At 41.8% G+C, this 20,844-nt stretch overlaps 1 protein-coding gene across 7 annotated transcripts in view; it reads left to right on the top strand.

Moving 5' to 3' along the window:
• The window catches only part of sugct (succinyl-CoA:glutarate-CoA transferase), a 515,386-nt gene that overhangs the window by 239,447 nt on the left and 255,095 nt on the right, over window positions 1-20,844 (top strand). Inside the window, exon 13 of one of the 7 annotated variants that reach the window (XM_059984518.1) lies at window positions 3,396-3,476. The exons of the other annotated variants lie outside the window; for them this stretch is intronic. Within the exon in view, the coding sequence (XP_059840501.1) occupies window positions 3,396-3,461 (66 nt within the window). The 3' untranslated portion in view covers window positions 3,462-3,476. Of the gene's footprint in view, window positions 1-3,395; window positions 3,477-20,844 lie in introns of those variants that run through there. 7 annotated transcript variants of the gene reach the window in all.

Here is a 20,844-nt window from a genome sequence, read left to right as displayed (position 1 = left end):
TCTTTTATTTTTATTTATTTAATTTGGTTCTTTCAGGTTTCTTACTTTGTGGCCACCTGTAAGCAAACAAATCTCAAGGTTGTATAATTTGTACATTCTTTGATAATAAATGTACTTTGAATCTTGAATATTGCAACAAAAATGAAGATTTGGAGGAAGCCAATCACAAACAAGAGAAAGCTTGCAGATGCTGGAAATCCAAACAACACACACAAAATGCAGGAGGAACTCAGTAGGCCAGGCAGCATCTAAAGTGTCTCAGTCTGAAACATCGACTGTACTCTTTTCCACAGATGCTGCCTGGCTTGCTGAGATCGTCCAGCATTTTGTGTGTATTTGGAGGATGCAGTCCTTTATCTCCACAAGGTGTCTGCACTGATTTTGTTCATTTACAGTTAATCGGAAGAACAACCTCGAGAAATGAGAAAATTTGCAGATGACAGAAATCCAAGCAACACACACTCAAGCAGGAAAAAAGTATAGTCAACATTTCGGGCTGAGACCTTTTGGCAGGACATTCTTGAGATTCGTTTTCTTTCAGGCACCAAAAAAAATGCAGTAGAATCCATGACAAACTGTCCACAATGAAAACTGACAAGAATCCAATGTGTAGAAGAGGGCAAATCATCCAAACAATATAAAAGTAGATAAATAACTCTGGGGAAATGAGCTGCAGAGTCCTTGCAAGTTTAGTGCTGAGCCGAGAGATGGTGTTGTGCTGGTCCAGGAGCCTGATGGTTGCAGGGCAGGAACTTTTCCTGAATCTGGTGGTGTGGGTCCCACGACTCCTGCACCTCTCACCCAGTGGTAGTAGCGAGAAGCGAGGGAGATGGGCCAAATGCAGGCAGACAGTATGAGCTCAGGTGAGTGACCTTGCCTGGCATGGAGCAGTGGGGATGAAGATTTCATTTTCAACTCTTGTGCCTCAGTGCTTTAACCTGTTTTGGAGTTTTCCCTTGCATTCTCTCTCCTGGCTACGGCTTAATAAATTCACCACGGAGTGATAATAAATGTACTTTGAACTTTGACGTGGTAATGTCAGCTTTTTGAGCAGAAACTGGTAAGAAAATGTTGCCATAACTTTAGAAGATGTGCTGCATAGCAGTTTAGAAAATAGAGTAAGGGACAGGGGCAGACCATTTAACCTCTGATAATGGTCAGTCATCTACTTCAGTACCCTGATCCTGCCTCTCACCATTATTTCTGCAAATAATGACTTGCAGTTTAAATGAAGGAGCACTAATTTGAAAGTTTAATTCTATTTTTCTGTCGAAGGAACCTGACACAGGATTTCAACCCGAAAGCCTGATGCAGGGCTGTGTGCGTTTCCTCCACGTGCTCGATTTTCCTCCCACATTGCAAAGATGTACAAAGGTTAGGGTTAATGAGATGTGGGCATGTTACGTTGGCACCAGAAGTCATTACGTTGACACAAATGACTTATTTCACTATATGTTTTGATGTAAATGTCACAAACAAAGCCTAATCTTTAATGGAAACATAGACAATTTATTTCCCCTCACAGAAGCTGCTCGGCCTACTGTTTTCAAGATTCAAGATTGTTTAAAGTCATTTCTAGTACACAGTGTAAAGCAGAACAAAATATTACTTCAGATCCAATGCAGCAGAAAAAAGACACAATGAGATAAAGAACATAATAATAAAAAACACAATAAATACTGTATAGATACATAAGGTAGCTTCTATACATCGATTGAACATCCATGGTTCTAGGACAGACGCTAATCCCCCACCAGCTTGCTAGTTGCTGCCCTGCCAGCTGTGATTTGCCAGTACTTTATGCGTTTATTTCCAACTTTCATAATGTCTTCCTTTTTTATTGTTACGCAAACCAGACACATACCATGCATACATTTCCAATATTTTTTTGGCAAACTCTTGCACTGTCCATCTCTATCCGTTGGTTGTTTTTCCTGGCTAATATATTTTTGAGTCATATGTCAGCAATAAGGCTGACACGAGCACCACTTGGCACCAGCGCTGAGGTGTGGCTGCTGGAGAGCATCTGGAATTTTCTATCACATGAGGCCTGCATATCCTGTCTATTTTGCTTTTGTTTATATTGTGCAAAAGTACCATGTGGAGTGAGTTTTGTGAGTGAAAATGCAAACATATATTATCCTAAGCATAAAGTTTACTGAAACATTTTAGTTAGCTCTTCCATCTGCCTAACATTCTCAGGACAAATCAGAATCAGGTTTAATATCATCGGCATACGTTGTGAAATTTGTTGTTTTGCAGCAGCAATACATGGTAATATAAAAAAAATCTCTGCATTACATTAAGTAAAATTAATACAAAAACAGAAATAAAAAGTAATGAGGTAGAGTTCATGGGTTCAATGTCCATTCAGAAATCTGATAGCAGAAGGGAAGAAGCTGTTCCTGAATCATTGAGTGTGTGCCTTCAGGCTTCTGTACCTCCAACTTGATGGCAGCAATGAGAAGAGGGCACATCCTGGGTGATGGGGTCTTTAATGATGAATGCCACCTTTTTGAGGCATCGCTGCTTGAAGATGTCTTGGATACTACGGAGACTAGTGCCTATGATGGAGCTGACTAATTTTACAATTTTCTGCAGCTTACATCGATCATGTGCAGTAGCATACCAAGCATTGATGCAGCCAGGTAGAATGCTCTCCACAGTATATCTGTAGACATTTGTTTAGGTGACATATCAAATCTCCTCAAACTCCTAATGAAATATAGCCACTGTCTTGCCTTCTTTATAGCTGCATTGATACATTGGGACACAAAAATACAACTGCAGATGCTGTGGATCAAAGAACATGTACACAATGCTGGAAGAACTCAGCAGGTTAGGCAGCATCCGTGAGAAAAGAGTAGCCAACGTTTCGGGCCGAGACCCTTCATCAGGAATGGGGGGGAAGAGAGGTTCAGAAGCCCAGTAATACAGATAGAGAGCCTCTCTCCCCTTTCAACTTTCTGCTTCTTTATCTCTACAGTTCTTTCATGCTTATCCCCTCCCCTCCCCCCTTTATCTTTCCTCTGATTGGTTTTCCACCTGGCGCCTCTAGGCCCTACCCCCTCCCCTATCTCTATTACTGGGCTTCGGCCCTCTCTTTCCCCCAATTCCTGATGAAGGGTCTCGGCCCGAAACGTTGGCTACTCTTTTCTCACGGATGCTGCCTGACCTGCTGAGTTCTTCCAGCGTTGATACATTGGGACCAGGTTAGGCCCTCAGCGATACTAGCACCCAGGAACTTGAAATCGCTTGCCCTCTCCACTACTGATAAGGTTTAATATTATGCATATTGGTTAGTAAGATGGCGACATGTTTGATCGCAGCGACTTCTACAGGGGCAGCCAAAGATGTTATTGTCCTTTTTAAATGTTTTATTTTACAATTGCAAGACCCTGCTGGACATGAAGAACTTAAAGTACTGCCAGTATATCCCCATCAGTGAGTCACTCATTTGAGGAGAAACTGAAGGAGCTGGACTTGGTGTGGATCATGCTGCTGCCTGCAACAGGGAGGTGTTGGAAGAGTCGATGTGCGAAGAAGGTGTGTGGTCTATCAGTGAGCAATCATCTTAGTCACTTTTCTTGTGATTGCAAGACCCTGTCAGACATTGTTAATGTGGAATGCTGCAAGTCTGAATAACTAACTTATTGGTAGATGGCAGGGAAGCTGCTTGGGCTCAATCAGAGCAAAGATTCGGCCTCAAGTCATGGTGTTGCTTGTTTACAGCCACCTGGGAGACAGGCGTCAGAATTGGTGCACTGCACTGGAGGCAGTGTGATGCGACGTCCACACTGGAGTCAGTGCTGCCCCCCCCGGTGCTCACTCAGCGGAAGACAAGCTGTATTGTGTCTGATTGCAGAGTGCTACAGCACTCATGGATTCAGGGTCCTGGACAACGTTTGTTTGATTGTATTTTACTGATATCTTACACGTGCCTTGTGCTGTGTATGACTGTTGGTACTGTGTGTTGCACCTTGGCCCTGGAGTAGCGCTGTTTTGTTTGGCTGTATTCACGCATGGTTCAATGACAATTAAACTTGAACTTGAAATAATCAGTTAATAGGTTATTGTAAATTGTCCTGTGATTAGGCTAGTGTTAAATAGGTGGGTTGCTAGGTAGCATAGCTCATTGGGCAGGACAGGCCTGCTCTGCACTATACCTCTAAGTAAAAAATAAAATAAAATAGATATGCATTCCAGGATTAATAGATGACTGATGGGTATTGCTCATATAAAAGCAATATTTGCCAAATCCATTGTATTCAGAACATTTAGTTAAATGCTACCTGCTCCAGAGAACAGGGTTTAATTCAGCATGAGGCCTCGCAAAGTGTAGAATCTACAGTATACACTCAGTACTGGGAATGGAAGCACCCACAATAGCACTGGATGATAAAAGATGTTAAAGTGTGTCTTTAATCATATAACCATATAACAATTACAGCACGGAAACAGGCCATCCCGGCCCTTCTAGTCCATGCTGAATGCTTACTTTCACCTAGTCCCACTGACCCGCACTCAGCCCATAACCCTCCATTCCTTTCCTGTCCATATACCTATCCAATTTTACTTTAAATGACAATACCGAACCTGCCTCTACCACTTCTACATTTCCCAAACATGACACACTTCTTGTGCGTGCATGCAAATATCAATGGGGATTAAATAAAAACACATTCCTAATCAGTCCACAAATAAATCTATGAATCACTGACCTGTAGTTATAATTAAGACCGAGATTGGGCAGCACAGCGGCATAGACTGGGCAGCATGATAGTGTAGCTGTTAGCAAAATGCTTTACAGTGTTAGTAATCTGGGTTCAATCCCCGTCGATGTCTGTAAGGATTTTGTGCATCTCCCCGACTGCTTGGGTTTCCTCTGAGTGCTCTGTTTTCTTGCCACCTTGCAAAGGCTTACAGGTCAGGGTTGGTAAGTTGTGGGCACTCTGTGTTGGTGCTGAAAGCATGGGAACACTTGTGGGCTGTCCTCAGCACACCCTCAGACTGCATTGGTTGTTGGTGCAAACGACACATTTCACTGTACGCTTCAGTGCTTTGGTGAATATGTGACAAGTAAAACTATTTTTTTATCCTTATCTTTACCTGTGTTTCTAGCTTTTGTATCAGTAAATGGTGGGCTCTCTCCAATCCCAGAGATCTTAATGCACTAACTGACAGACACTTCAGTTCTGCTCTAGGGCCATGCTGATACATTGAAAATGCCATACTAAAGTTTAGAAGTATCCAAAGATTTTGTGGATGCTTCAAATGCTAGTAGACTGTCCCTAGGTCAATTTAGACTGTGTTGGTCATTGACTGCATGTATTGATGTTTCAATGTACATGTGACATACCTTTTGCACAGTGGTGGGAACTGAACCCCAGTCGTTGGCACTGTAAACTGTTACTCTAACTGCTACACTACTATGCTGCCATGACACATATTAAAAATGCCAGACTAAAGTTTGGAATGGTGAAGCCTTTTTTGGACACATCAAATGCTGTTAGACTTAAATTACCACCCTTGTGAATATCTATTTGACAGATTCTCACTAGTTGGAGAAGTAGGCAAAGAAGTAGAACACGAGGTAGGCAAAGAGGAAACTATGGAATGTATAATATTATGTTAACCTTACACTTTACACTTACTCAGAAACTCAGTATTCCAGGTTATGTGTTTTCACCAGCATATACATTATGTGGCAATTTATTAGGCACCTTATGTGTTAGGTGGCCACTGAATTGTTTATGGTCTCCTGCTGCTGTAGCCCATCCACCTCAAAGATCAATGTAGGTGTTCAGAGATGCTCTTCTGCATGCCATTGTTATGACATGCGGTTATTTAAGTTACTGTTGCTTTCCTATTAGTTTGAATCAGTCTTATAATTTTCCTCTAACCTCTCTCAAAAACGAGATGTTTTTGTCCACAGAATTATTGCTCACTGGATTTTTTTTTGCACCATTTCAGTAAACTCTAAAGACTGTTGTGCATGAAAGTCTCAGGTGATCAGCTGTTTTGCTCGAAACAAGGCGAGCCCATCCAGCTGAATGGCGGCGTCCGGGATTTCGTCGGTGAGACGTGTTTCCGTGAAAACATACACACAGCAGACTCTATACTCCCGCCGAGTGTTTCGTTGGAGTCGGATGTAGTCCAATTTATTGTCCGGGGAGCGGACATTGGAGAGCAGAAAGGACGGGAGAGCCGGCCGGCTAGGGTTTGCTTTTTGCCTGGCACGGACCCCTGCCCGCTCGCCTCGCTTCTGCTTCCTCGCACATCGCTTACGACGTCCCACCTCCGGCCACCAGCATCAGGCGAATCTGAGGACTGTAGGCCCGATCTCCTCAGCAAGCTGAGGTTGCATAATTTAACCAGCAGATATTCATGAAGATTTGTTTTTGGATGATCTCTGTATTATAGCAGTATCTGGCGATGGTAGATAGTCGCTCTATTATCCATGTGCCCTAATCAAAAATTGTGCCTCAAAATTAAATTAAAGTAACACCAGGTCTGAAAAGCAGCTGCTGCTGTGCCGCGCCGCCTGCTGGACATCTCCTGGTAGAGTGCTTAGAGGATGTGCAGACCAGCTAGCAGATGTTCTCACTGACATCTTCAACATCTCCCTGAGCAGTGCCGTCATTCCAAAGTGCTTCAAGGCCGCCACCATCGTCCCCGTGCCAAAGAAGTCTTCAGTGTCCTGCCTCAATGACTACCGTCCCATTTCACTCACGAAGTGTTGAACTTCGTCATGAAGTGTTTCGAGAGGCTCGTCATGAGGCACATCAAGACCCTGCTGCCCCCCTCACTGGATCCCCTGCAGTTCGCGTACCGTCCCAACCGTTCAACAGACGACGCCATTGCCATCACCCTCCACCTGGACAAAAAAGACACATACATTCGAATGCTGTTCATAGACTTCAGTTCAGCACAGTTTCTGAGATACTCAAACCATGCTGTCAGGCAGAAACAATCATTCCATCATCAAAGCCACTTAGAACCCATTTTATCCCCATTCCGATGTTTGATCTGTACAATAACTGAACCTCTTGACCATGTCTGCATGCCTCTATGTACTGAATTGCTGCCACATGACTGGCTGATTAGATATTTGCATTAGTGTACAGGTATACCTAATAAAGTGGCCACTGAGTACATTAAATTGTAGACAGGATCCATCACTGTTGCTATTTAAAAACAAGACTAAAGATGAAGATTACTGTGGAGAGCATTCTAACTGGCTGCATCACTGTCTGGTATGGTGGTGAGAGTGGGGTGGGGGTAGGGGCTACTGCACAGCATCAAAGTAAGCTGCAGAGAGTCGTAAACTTAGTCAGTTCCATCATGGGCACTAGCCTCCCTAGCATTCTCAGAAATGCGGCATCCATCATTAAGGACCCCCACCACTCAGGACATGCCTTGTTCTTATTGCTGCCTTCAAGTAGGAAGTACAGAAGCTTGAAGAGATGCACACAATGATTCTTTCCCTCTGTCATCCAATTTATGAGTGGTCACTGAACTCTTGGACACTAACTCACTACATTTTTGTTTCTGTTTTACACTACTTTTTTAATTTAACTGTATACTTATACTTTATATACTTACTGCAATTCACAGTTTTTTTCTGTGATTATGTATTGCATTGTACTGCTGCTGCAAAGTCAACAAATTTCACAACATATGGCAGTGATATTAAGCCTAATTCTAATTCTGATTCTGATTTGCCACATGTATTGTTCATTGAAACACATTACAAAACAGTCCGAGGATGTGTTGGGAGCAGCCCGCCTGTGTCATCATACTTCTGGTGCCAGCATTGCCTGCCCTCAACTTAATAACCTGAATGTCTTTATTTTTGGAATGTGCAAGGAAGCTGGAGCACCTGGAGGAAACTCACGTAACAGGGAGAACATACAGACAGCGCCGGAATTGAATCCCAGTCACTGGCGGTGTAAACTGCTACGCTAACCACTACAGAGTCACCCTGACATGGTATTAAAGTCAAGTTATGTTACTTTTCATCGTCATTTCGACCATAACTGTTGGTACAGTACACAGTAAGATCGAGACAATGTTTTTCAGGACCATGATGCTACATGAAACGATACAAAAACTACACTGAATCACGTAAAACAACACAAAAACTACACCAGACTGCAGACCTACACAGGACTGCATAAAGTGCACAAAACATTGCAGGCGTTACGATAAATAATAAACAAGACAATAGGTGCAGTAGAGGGCAGTAAGTTGGTGTCAGTCCAGGATCAGGGTATTGAGTCTGATTGCTTGGGGAAAGGAACTGTTACATGGTCTAGTCATGAGAGCCCAAATGCTTCGGTGCCTTTTGCCAGATGGCAGGAGGGAGAAGAGTTTGTATGAGGGGTGTGTGGGGTCCTTCATAACTCTGTATTCAAAAAAAAGTACCTCTGATATTCTCCCTTTACTTTCCTCCCAACACTTAATACGTCCCCTCATATTAGCCATTTCCATTCAAGGAAAAAGTCTCTGGCTGTTCACTTGATCTATGCCTATCATTTAAAGGAGTTTCAGTTTCACTTGCCCCATCGCTGAACTGTTGCCACAACTAATGAACTCACTTTCAAGAACTCTTCATCTCATGTTCTTGATAATTATTGCTAATTTATTTGTTGTTATTATTATTATTATTACTTTTTTGTTTTTGCACAGTTTGTTGTGTTTTGCACACTGGCTGTACACCCAGTTGGTATGGTCTTTCATTGATTCTATCACTGAGTATGCCTGTAAGAAAATGAATCTCAGTGTTGTATATGGTGACGTTAATGTACTTTGATAATTCATTTACTCTGAATTTTGAACTTTATCATCTTGTACACCTCTATCAGGTCACCTCTCATCCTCCTTCTCTCCAAAGAGAAAAACGCTAGCTCGTTGAACCTATCAATGGCCATTTCAATAAATAAATAACGTTAAAAGGCTAAAATAAGAACACAAGAGATTCAGCAGATGCCAGAGGAACTCGACAGGTCAGGCAGTGTCAATACTATCCTGTTCTCTAATCCATGCAGCATCCTGGTAGATCTCCTCTGCAGCCTCCCTAATGTTTCCATGTTCTTCCTATAAAGAAGTGGCCAGTACTGACCACAATATTATCAAGTGTGGTCTAAGTAGGGTTTTACAGAGCTGCAACATTTCTTCACAGTTCTTGAACCAGGTCCACCAACAAATGAAGGTCTTTTTAATCAGCCTATCAACCTACATGGCAACTTTGAGGGATCTGTGGACGTGGACCCCAAATCCCTCTGTTCCTCCACACTGCTAGGAATCCTGCCATTGACCCCATATTCTACCTTCGTTCAACTTTCCAAAGTGGATCATTTCATACTTTTCCAGATTGAGCTCAATCTGCCACTTCTCAGTCTAGTTCTGTACTTCAGGGTCAAAAAGATGGTTTGTAATGAACTGTTAAAGGCACTTACAATGGTATAATAGAGCAGCCTAGAAATACCAACATCAAAATTTGCCGCAAAAGTTGGAAATGTAAAATCTAAGTACTGAAAATGCATATTTTTGGTAAATATGGTAATCAGTACATTTTTGTTGCAGTGATCGAGACTCAGCAGATCAAGAAGTTATGTTTCATTTGTATGAGCAACATCCATGCACAGCTGTAATTTATTCAATTTACATGTGGGCACATTGAAAGTCTATTGCTTAGAAATTCAATCGCATAATGGCCGTTTACAGCATTTTGCGATTGAAACTATTTATTTCCTTGAGTGAAACTCAGTAACCGTTATTTCTAGGTTACTTTACAGAAAATAAATCATATACTTTGGGTGTTGCTTTTGTACCTGAAATGGAGTTCTACTCAGTTGGGGGAACTTGAACCAAGAGCCCCAGAAATCAGTATTACTGGGCAATCAGACAACATCACTGTCTTCCCAGTGCACTATTATGCTGTAAGCACCATACAGAAAGTCACTTGGTTAACTTACCATTCCTTAATGCAGTCATGCCTGATACTTACTCAGGTATCCAAGTCTCTGGGTGGTGGGGTGGAGATATGTCTCTACCAAAGGAGGTGTAAGGTGCTAGCTCATTGAACCCATTATTATGTTTTATTTTATTTATTATTATTATTATTTTTTCTCTTTCTGCTAGATTATGTGTTGCATTGAACTGTTGCTGCTAAGGTAACAAATTTCATGTCACGTGCCGATGATAATAAACCTGATTCCGGTTCTGATTCCTTCCCTCCACTAGCCTGCAGGTTACCCTTGGGCAAGGTGTAGCACCTGCTTATCCCACCAATTAGGGTCACGTGAAGCCATTGGAGCAGGTGATGGATGGTCATATGAACAACTGGTGCATACTGGTCCTGCCAAAGGGTCTGGGCCTGAAATGTCATCTGTACTGTTATCCATAGGTACTGCCTGGTCTGCTGAGTTCCTCCAGCATTTTGTGTGTGTTGCATATCGCAAGTTCCTGGTAATGCGATAACCGACACCAGGCAGACAATCTCTGAAGAGTATCGATAATGGCTGGGGTCACCCATCTTATAAAGACACTTCTCAGAAGAAGGCAATGACAAACCACTTCTGTAGAAATATTTGCCAAGAAATATCACAGTCATGGAAAGACCATGGTCTCCCATGTCATACGACACAGCATACAATGAACGCTTAAGCCCAAGTTTCACTTCCCATACCTTGGATCCAATGCATCTTTCCCCACCTTTAGACCCTTAGATTTAATTATTCCTCATTAATCTATGTTGCTACCTCTGATACACAACCATATTTAGAGTAATATAGCAGTACAGTACAAAAACAGGCCACTTGGCCCAACCAGTGTATGCCAACCATACTAGCCCCAATTTTTTGCGGTATGTTCATGTCCTTCCAGTCAGATTGGCCTATTCAGTGCTGTATCTCAATAAAAAAAATCATTAAAAATAACAATGCCAAATAAGATGTAAAAGCTGCCGAGAAATGTAAATGATAAAGTGCACAATCATAACGAGGTTGATTGTGAGGCTAAGAATTCACCTTATCATGCATCTGTACATCTTATTGTACACTCAATGCACTTTAGTAACTATTTAAGAACTTTTTAAAAGCTATTTATTAAAGCTTTTTGGGAGGGTGATTTTAGATGCATATCATATTTATATTGAGTTAAATACTTATGTAATTAGTTTTGCTACAATAAGTGTATGGGACACTGGACAAATGTTGAATTTCCCCTTGGGGATGAATAAAGTATCTATCTATCTATCTAAGATGTTCAAGAATCTGATAACAGGATAGAAGCTGTCCTTGAGCCTGGTGGGTCATACTTTTGGGCTTTTGTATCTTCTGCCTGCTGGGAGAGGGGAGAAGGGAGAATGTCCTGGGTGAATGATTATTCTGGCTGCTTTACTGGGGCAGTGGGAAGTATAGGCAGTCCATAGAGAGGGGAGCTGGTTTCTCTGATGTGCTGAGCTGTGTCCACAACTCTAGTTTCTTGTAGTCCCATGCAGAACATCTGCCATGCCACATGGTGAGAGTGTGGAATGAGCTGCCAGCGGAAGTGATAGATGTGGGTTTGATTTTGACATTTAGGAGAAATATGAATAAGTACGTAAATGGGAGGAGTATGGAGTGCTACAGTCTGGCTGTAGGTCGATGGGTCTCAGCAAAGTGATAGTTCGGCACAGCCTGGATTGGCTAAAGGGCCTGTTTCTATGCAGCAGAAATTTCTTGCAAGGAAGTTCAAAGTAAAATCTATTATCAGAGTACGTACGGGTGGCCACATCCATCCCTGAGATTTTTTTCCTGCGGGCATCCTTAGCAGAGCTACATATGAGTAACTATAAGCTGTAAACAAATTGAAAAAGGATCCAATGCTTTCTTGCCATATATGACAAATAAGCACTTCTTGGGCTTCCAGCTGGGTACACGTATTGATTTTAACTGACATTTTGACGATAAACTCTGTCTTCTTCATCAAGGATGATGCCGAGGCATGTCTACTCCGGTGGTATACATACCCCTGTCGTCCATCCCTTCTGATTAGTTAGTGCTCATCCAATCAGATTTCCATTGTCCCATCTCATTTACAATTGAATTCCAGTTCTTAGAGCGAGATCTTCATCTTAGCTAAAATTATTTTCCTCTAGTTTGATTTCAATGGCTTCCTTCAGCAGGTGGTCCCAAAACGCAATGGAGCATCACAGTACTTTTGTGCTGTCAAAGTCAATACTATGGCCATTGAGAATGCAGTGTTCTGTTACCACCTATTTCTCTGGGTAGCCCAAACGGATACAACTCCTGTACTCCTTGATGCGGGTTTCCACCATGCACCCTGTGCAGCCGGCATAATCACTTAGGCAGCTTCATCATGCACACCAGCCTCCATATCAACTTGGACAACTTCAATTGGCTTCAAAACCTCAAGGAGGCGGCAGCCGTCACTAAGGAACCTCACCATTCAGGATGTGCCTTCTTCTCATTGCTACCATCAGAGAGGAGGTACAGGAGCCCGAAGACCCACACTCAATGTTTAATGTACAGCTTCTGTTGCTCCGCCATTATCATTCTAAACAGAGAATGATATTCACTATTTGCTCTCTTTTTGCACTATTTATTTAATTTTTTACATATTTGATATTGCACATGATAAAATAGGCTATAGACAGCATGGTTTCTTTAAGGGAAAATCTTGCCTGACAAATCTATTGAATTCTTTGAAAAAATAACAAGTGGGATCAAAGGAGAATCAGTTGATGTTGTGTACTTGGATTTTGAAAAGGCCTTTGACAATGTGCCACACATGAGGTTGTTTAACAAGTTAAAAGCCCATGGTGTTCCAGGACATATTCCAGCATGTATAGAGCACTGGCTGATTGGCGGGAGGTAAAGAATGGGAATTAAGGGATCCTTTTTTGATTGGCTGTCAGTGACGAGTGGTGTTCCACAGGGGTCTGTGTTGGGACTGATTCTTCTTACATTATATTTCAATGACTTGAATGGCAGAATTGATGACTTTGTGGCCAAGGTTGCTGAGAATATGAAGACAGGTGGAGGGGAAAGTAGTTTTGAGCTACAGAAGGACTTAGATGAGGAGAATGAGCAAAAAAGTGGCAGGTGGATTATAGTGTCAAGAAGTATATGGCTGCTTTGGGAGAAGAAATGAAAGCATAGATTATTTTCTAAATGGAGCGAAAGTTCAAATATCTGAGATGCAAAGGGACTTGGAAGTCCTTGTGCAGGCTTCCCTAAAGGTTGAGTCAGTGTTATAACCATATAACCATGTAACAATCACAGCACGGAAACAGGCCATCTCGGCCCTCCTAGTCCGTGCCGAACTCTTAATCTCACCTAGTCCCACCTACCCGCACTCAGCCCATAACCCTCCACTCCTTTCCTGTCCATATACCTATCCAATTTTACCTTAAATGACACAACTGAACTGGCCTCTACTACTTCTACAAGAAGCTCATTCCACACAGCTATCACTCTCTGAGTAAAGAAGTACCCCCTCGTGTTTCCCTTAAACTTTTGCCCCCTAACTCTCAAATCATGTCCTCTCGTTTGAATCTTCCCTACTCTCAATGGAAACAGCCTAATCACATCAACTCTATCTATCCCTCTCAAAATTTTAAATACCTCGATCAAATCCCCCCTCAACCTTCTACGCTCCAATGACTAGAGACCTAACTTGTTCAACCTTTCTCTGTAACTTAAGTGCTGAAACCCAGGTAACATCCTAGTAAATCATCTCTGCACTCTCTCTAATTTATTGATATCTTTCCTATAATTCAGTGACCAGAACTGTACACAATATTCCAAATTTGGCCTTACCAATGCCTTGTACAATTTACAAGTGTTGAGGAAGATAAATGCGATGTTAGCATTTACTTTGAGAAGATTTGAATATATAAGTAGGGATGTAATGTTGAGACTTTATGAAGCACTGGTGAGGCTTCACTTGGAGTATTGTGAGTTGTTTCGGGCTGCTCAACTAAGAAAGGATATGTTGGCATTGGTGAGGGTTCAAAGGAGGTTCATGGTAGTGATTCTGTGAGTAAAAGGCCTGAGAAGTGTCCTGACGAAGGGTCTCGGCCTGAAACGTCAACAGTGCTTCTCCCTATAGATGCTGCCTGGCCTGCTGTGTTCCACCAGCATTTTGTGTGTGTTGTTTGAATTTTCAGCATCTGCAGATTTCCTCTTGTTTGAACGTATGAGGAGCATTTGATGGCTGTGGGCCTGTATTCATTGGAATTCAGAAGAATGAGGGGTGACCTCATTGAAACCTATCAAATGTTGAAAGGCCTTAATAGAGTGGATATGGAGATAAGGGAAATTAGGGATAGTATCAAGTCCAAAGAAGAAACATATAAATTAGCAAAAAAAGCAGCACACCTGAGGACCGGGAGAAATTCAGAGACCAGCAGAGGAGGACAAAGGGCTTAATTAGGAAAGGGAAAAAAGATTATGAGAGAAAGCTGGCAGGGAACATAAAAACTGACTGTAAAAGCTTTTATAGATGCGTGAAAAGAAAAAGATTGGTCAAGACAAATGTACAGTCAGAAACAGGTGAATTGATCATAGGGAAAAAAGACATGGCAGACCAATTGAATAACTACTTTGGTTCTGTCTTCACTAAGGAGGACATAAATAATCTTCCGGAAATAGTAAGGGACCGAGGGTCTAGTGAGATGGAGGAACTGAGGGAAATACATGTTAGTAGGGAAGTGGTGTTAGGTAAATTGAAGGGATTAAAGGCAGATAAATCCCCAGGGCCAGATGGTCTGCATCCCAGAGTGCTTAAGGAAGTAGCCCAAGAAATAGTGGATGCATTAATGATAATTTTTCAAAACTCCTTAGATTCTGGATTAGTTCCTAAGGATTGGAGGGTGGCTAATGTAACCCCACTTTTTAAAAAAGGAGGGAGAGAGAAACCGGGGAATTATAGACCGATGTGTCTGACATTGGTGGTGGGGAAAATGCTAGAGTCGGTTATCAAAGATGTGATAACAGCACATTTGGAAAGAGGTGAAATCATCGGACAAAGTCAGCATGGGTTTGTGAAAGGAAAATCATGTCTGACGAATCTCATAGAATTTTTTGAAGATGTAACTAGTAGAGTGGATAGGGGAAGAGAGAGCCAGTGGAAGTGGTATATTTGGATTTTCAAAAGGCTTTTGACTAGGTCCCACACAGGAGATTAGTGTGCAAACTTAAAGCACATGGTATTGGGGGTATGGTATTGATGTGGATAGAGAATTGGTTGGCAGACAGGAAGCAAAGAGTGGGAGTAAACGGGACCTTTTCAGAATGGCAGGCAGTGACTAGTGGGCTCAGTGCCCCAGTTGTTTACAATATATATTAATGATTTAGACGAGGGAATTAAATGCAGCATCTCCAAGTTTGCGGATGACATGAAGCCGGGCGGCGGTGTTAGCTGTGAGGAGGATGCTAAGAGGATGCAGGGTGACTTGGATAGGTTAGGTGAGTGGGCAAATTCATGGCAGATGCAATTTAATGTGGATAAATGTGAGGCTATCCACTTAGGTTACAAGAACAGGAAAACAGATTATTATCTGAATGGTGGCCGATTAGGAAAAGGGGAGGTGCAACGAGAACTGGGTGTCATTGTACACCAGTCATTGAAGGTGGGCATGCATGTACAGCAGGCGGTGAAAAAGGCAAATGATATGTTGGCATTCATAGCAAAAAGATTTGAGTACAGGAGCAGGGACGTTCTACTGCAGTTGTACAAGGCCTTGGTGAGACCACACCTAGAGTATTGTGTGCAGTTTTGGTCCCCTAATCTGAGGAAAGACATTCTTGCCATAGAGGGAGTACAGAGAAGGTTCACCAGATTGATTCCTGGGATGGCAGGACTTTCATATGAAGAAAGACTGGATCAACTAGGCTTATACTCACTGGAATTGAGAAGATTGAGGGGGGATCTTATTGAAACGTATAAAATTCTAAAGGAATTGGACAGGCTTGATGCAGGAAGATTGTTTCTGATGTCGGGGAAGTCCAGAACGAGGGGTCACAGTTTAAGGATAAAGGGGAAGCCTTTTAGGACCGAGATGAGGAAAATTTTCTTCACACAGAGAGTGGTGAATCTGTGGCATTCTGTGCCACAGGAAACAGTTGAGGCAGTTCATTGGCTATATTTAAGAGGAAGTTAGATATGGCCCTTGTGGCTAAAGGGATCAGGGGGTATGGAGAGAAAGCAGGTACAGGGTTCTGAGTTGGATGATCAGCCATGATCATACTGAATGGCGGTGCAGGCTCGAAGGGCCAAATGGCCTACTCCTGCACCTATTTTCTATGTTTCTATAATGTTTCCTATGATGGGTGTGGGAGGGATGTCGAGGACCAGAGGACACAGCCTCATAATATAGGGATGTCCTTTTAAAAACAGAGATGAGGAGGAATTTCTTTAGCCAGTGAGTGGTGAATCTGTGGAATTGGTTGCCACAGGCAGCCCGTGGAGAGCAAGTCATTGAGAGATTTGATTAATCAGGGCAGGAAGGAACATGGGGAGAGAAGCTAAGAGATTGGAGCTGAGATGGAAAATGGAGCAGACTCGATGGGCCAAGTGGCCTAATTCTGTTCCTATACATATATATGTCTTATAGTAACTTTTTATGTATCGTGCTGAACTGCTGTCACAAAACAACAAACTTCTTGATAATATACCTGATTCTGATACTTATCTAATGTTTAGATGACATTACATTGCTCTGGAATTCATGCTTACCAGTGCCTTACAGGGCAGGAAAGCTGAATGGAGAAGAAGAATCCTGGCTAAACCATGGATGCCATCATAGCATACTGGTTAGCGCAATGCTATTACAGTTCGTAAGTTTTCAATCAGTTTGTACTTCAATCCTGGCATCCCCTGTAAGGAGCCTTGTACATCCTCCCCGTCGACGCATGGGTTTCTTCTGGGTGCTCTGGTGTCTTCCCAGGTTAGGAGAGTAATTGGTCATTGTAAATTGTCCAATGGTTTGGCTAGGGTTAAGTTGGTGATTGATGAACAGAGTGACTTGGAGTGCTAAAAGGGCCTATTCCTTGTTGTACCTCTAGATAGATAGATGGTTAGATAGATCGTTCATTCGTTATGTGCCATGTCATGACATGGGCGATCATGGTCTTTCCATGACCGTGCCTGTTCTTGGCAAATTTTTCTAAAGAAGTAGTTTGCCATTGTTTTCTTCTGGGCAGTGTCTTTACCAGACAGGTGGCACCAGCCATTATCAATACTCTTCAGAGATTGTCTGCCTGACGTTAGTTGTTGCATAACCAGGACTTGTGATATGCACCACCTGCTCTCACAGCTTCACGTGACTCTGGTTGGGGGGTGTGGGGGCTGAGCAGGTGCTACACTTTACTCAAGGGCGACCTGCAGGCTAGTGGAGATAAGGAGCACCTTACACCTCCTTTGGTAGAGATGTATCTCCATCCCACTACCCTAGACAGATAGACAGACAGTTAAGGCCTTTTGAAATCACTATGTGGCCATATTGTTGATACCTAAAATAGAAGCAGTATCTCCAGCCCAGCTGAAAAGAGAAGGACATTAACTTTCATGAAAACATATGATCCTTTCAAACCATCTGTTCAAAATCCAACTTAAAAAATAAGAGCACTCTCGTACTAATTCTAAGCCAAAGCTCATGAAAAGCTGTTGCAATGACTATATCCATCAGCTCTTTCACCCCTCTTGGAATTAATTCCAAACATTTGCACCTTCAATGTGAATTTGTTTAGCCAAGTTTAGTCATGATGAATGTGTAACACATCTTCCACTTTGCACATGTCTGTTGACCTGCAGGGTTTATGCAGCACCAATGCTTTCATTTCAGAGGGTCAGCTTTGCAGGCTTTCTTTTCTGATGTGTTTTGCAGCCTATTTGAGATTGTTATTTTTTTAAAAGTTGTGTTTATGGAGAGTTCCTGTTTTTCCAGAATCATGATTTGATTTGCAACAGAGCATAAGAGATTATTTCACAGTTTTGCATAAACATTTGGCTTCCTTATTAAAAAAATCACTGTAGTATTTAGTAGAAGAAATTTTTATACTAACATCAATCAGATGATGTAATATTTCTCACCATATATCTGCCAACCAGCTGTGCTATATCATGTATTCTCAAGCACACCTGGACTTTGCATTCATCTAGGCCAGGGCATCTTCTCACACCTACTGTCGGGTGGGAGGTACAGAAGCCTGAAGTCCCACAGTACTAGGCACAGTAGTCCACCCATTAGCCGTAAGATCGGGGTTCAGTTTTTGCCACTGTCTATAAGGAGTTTGTCCGTTCTTCCTGTGATCACGTGGATATCCTCCGGGTGCTCCAGTTTCCACCCATATTCCAAGGATGTACAGGTTAGTTAGTGAGTTGTGGGCATGCTATGTTAGTGCCGGAAGCGTGGTGACACTTGCAGGATGCCCCCAACGCAATCCTCGCTGATTTGGTGTACAAATGATGAGTTTCAATGTACCTGTGACCAATAAAGCTAATCCTTTTTTAATCTAGAAAAAAAATTCATAGTTTACACTTAATAATTGGCTTCCTTGAAACATCATTGCAGTATTTATTAAATGAAACTTTTTAAACCATTTGATGTAATATTTTGCACCATATACGTGCCAGCCAGCTGTGTTATATTATTTATTCCAAGAGCAGCTGGACATTGCATTGTGGGTAATCAAATATCACAAATTCCCACCATCTGGGCCAGGCCATCTTCTCACATCCACTATTGCGCATAGAACACAACATTACAGCACAGTGCAGGCCCTTCTGCCCATGATATTGTGCCAACCTTTTAAACTGCTCCGGGATCAATCTAGCCCATATGTCTTACATAACCCTCTATTTTAAGGATGTGCAGAATCCTGAAATCCCACACAACCAGATTCAAAAACAGCTACTTCCCTTCAACTATTCGGTTCTTGAATGAACTGGCAAAATTCTACTAACCACAGTTTAGCAAAACTATGAACACATTACACTAAAGTGGCCTTTGTGTCTTGTTCTAATTGTGTGTTCCTATACAATTAATGTTTGTTTATATTTTTCTTGTGAATGCCACTGATACTGTAGGATGCTATGTCCTGTGAAGCTGCTGCAAGGAAGTTTTTCTTTGCACCTGTGCATATATGTAGTTGGCAAATATAATAATAAATGGGACTTCGACTATGAACATGCTGCCTAAATTATAAAGTACAGCATGAAGATTTATAGAAGGGCAAAAACAGTTATGCATCCTATTAAATAAGCTCTGTCTTTCCCATCTTACATTTAAGTTAACTTGATCTGAAAGGGTTAACATATAAGGAAAGTGTACTGGGCCTGTACTTGCTGGAGTTTAGAAGAATAAGGGGAGAGAGATCTCATTGAAAACTACCAAATATTGAAAGGCGTGGCAAAGTAGTTTCCAATTGAGGGGGGCATCTAGGACCAGAGGGCAAAGCTCCAGAAAAGAAGGATGTTGCTTTAGAACAGAGATGAGGAGGATTTTTTTTAGCATGAGGGTAGTGAATCTGTAGAATTCATTGTCACCATCAGCTGTCATTGGATATATTTAAAGAAAAAGCTGTTAGGTGCTTGATTAGTAAGTGTGTTAAAGGTTACAAGAAGAAGGCTGGAGAATGGGATTGAGAGGGGTAAAAATCAGCCATGACTGAATGGTGGAGCAGACTCGATGGGCTGAATGGCCTGATTCTGCTCCTGTGTCTTATATCTTATGATCTGCAGACATCTTGTCTACTGGTCGGAAAGCTGTTAGTTTGGATTTCACTCTTGGTCTTGAGTGCACAATACTGGCTAACAGTTCATTGTAGCTCTGAAAGAGTTGTGTAGAAGCAGAGATAACTACCCTGGAATTAGAATAGCTTCCTCACACACTCAGGTACTATGGTACCTTTGGATCTTTTAAGTTTCCCCAAGGGAAAATAGGACCCTCATTTAACATCCCATCCAAAGGACAACATTTTGAATACCAACTTCAAAATCAAAAAATTCAAAGTAAGTTTATTATCTAAGTATATATAGGTCACCACAAACTATCTTGAGGTTCATTTTCTTGCAGGCATCCACAGAAAAATACAGAAATACTATAGAATTTATGGAAAACTGTACTTAACTAAGACTGATAAACAATCAATGTGCAAAAAAGACAAATTGAGCAAATAATAAAAATGCAAATAAATAATACTAAGAACATGAGTTGTAGAATTCTTGAAAGTGAGTCCATAGGTTGTGGAGCTAGTTCAGCATTGAGGTGAATGAAGTTATGCACACTGGTTCAGGAGCCTGCTGTACTGTTCATGGACTCAGGGTCTTGGACTATATATTTTTTGTATGTTTGTACTCTACTGATACCTTATACGTGCTTGCTGTTATATGTGCTATACATACAGAATGCCTTGTGCTGTGTGTGACTGTTGGTACTGTGTTTTACACCTTCTCACTGGAGTAATGCTATTTCATTTGACTGCATTCATGGGTATTCGTATATGGTTGAATGTCAATTGTGGTGATATCACATGGAAGAACGTGATTGGAGAGAGTTCTGAGCATGCGCAGAAATGATAGAAAGATCTGGAAGCATGGCATTGTAAGACTTGTGTGGTTGTTGTTGTTCAATAAAAGTTTTATTCTTTATTAGAAACCCACGCTACATATTAATGTAAAGAACAGAACATGAAGTCAGTCTGGAAGAATAACACGTTACCTAACATGGGAGAATCGAAGATAATCAAAAAGAGTTCAAACTGTTTTGCTGTTGCTAACAGTTCAATTGACACTGACACTTCAATTGTCTGGGAACATAGCTGAGAAGTG

This window comes from Hypanus sabinus, chromosome 1 (genome assembly GCF_030144855.1).
Source record: "Hypanus sabinus isolate sHypSab1 chromosome 1, sHypSab1.hap1, whole genome shotgun sequence".
In the NCBI taxonomy this organism is placed as follows: Eukaryota; Metazoa; Chordata; class Chondrichthyes; order Myliobatiformes; family Dasyatidae; genus Hypanus; species Hypanus sabinus.
This window is presented reverse-complemented; position numbering and strand designations above follow the sequence as displayed.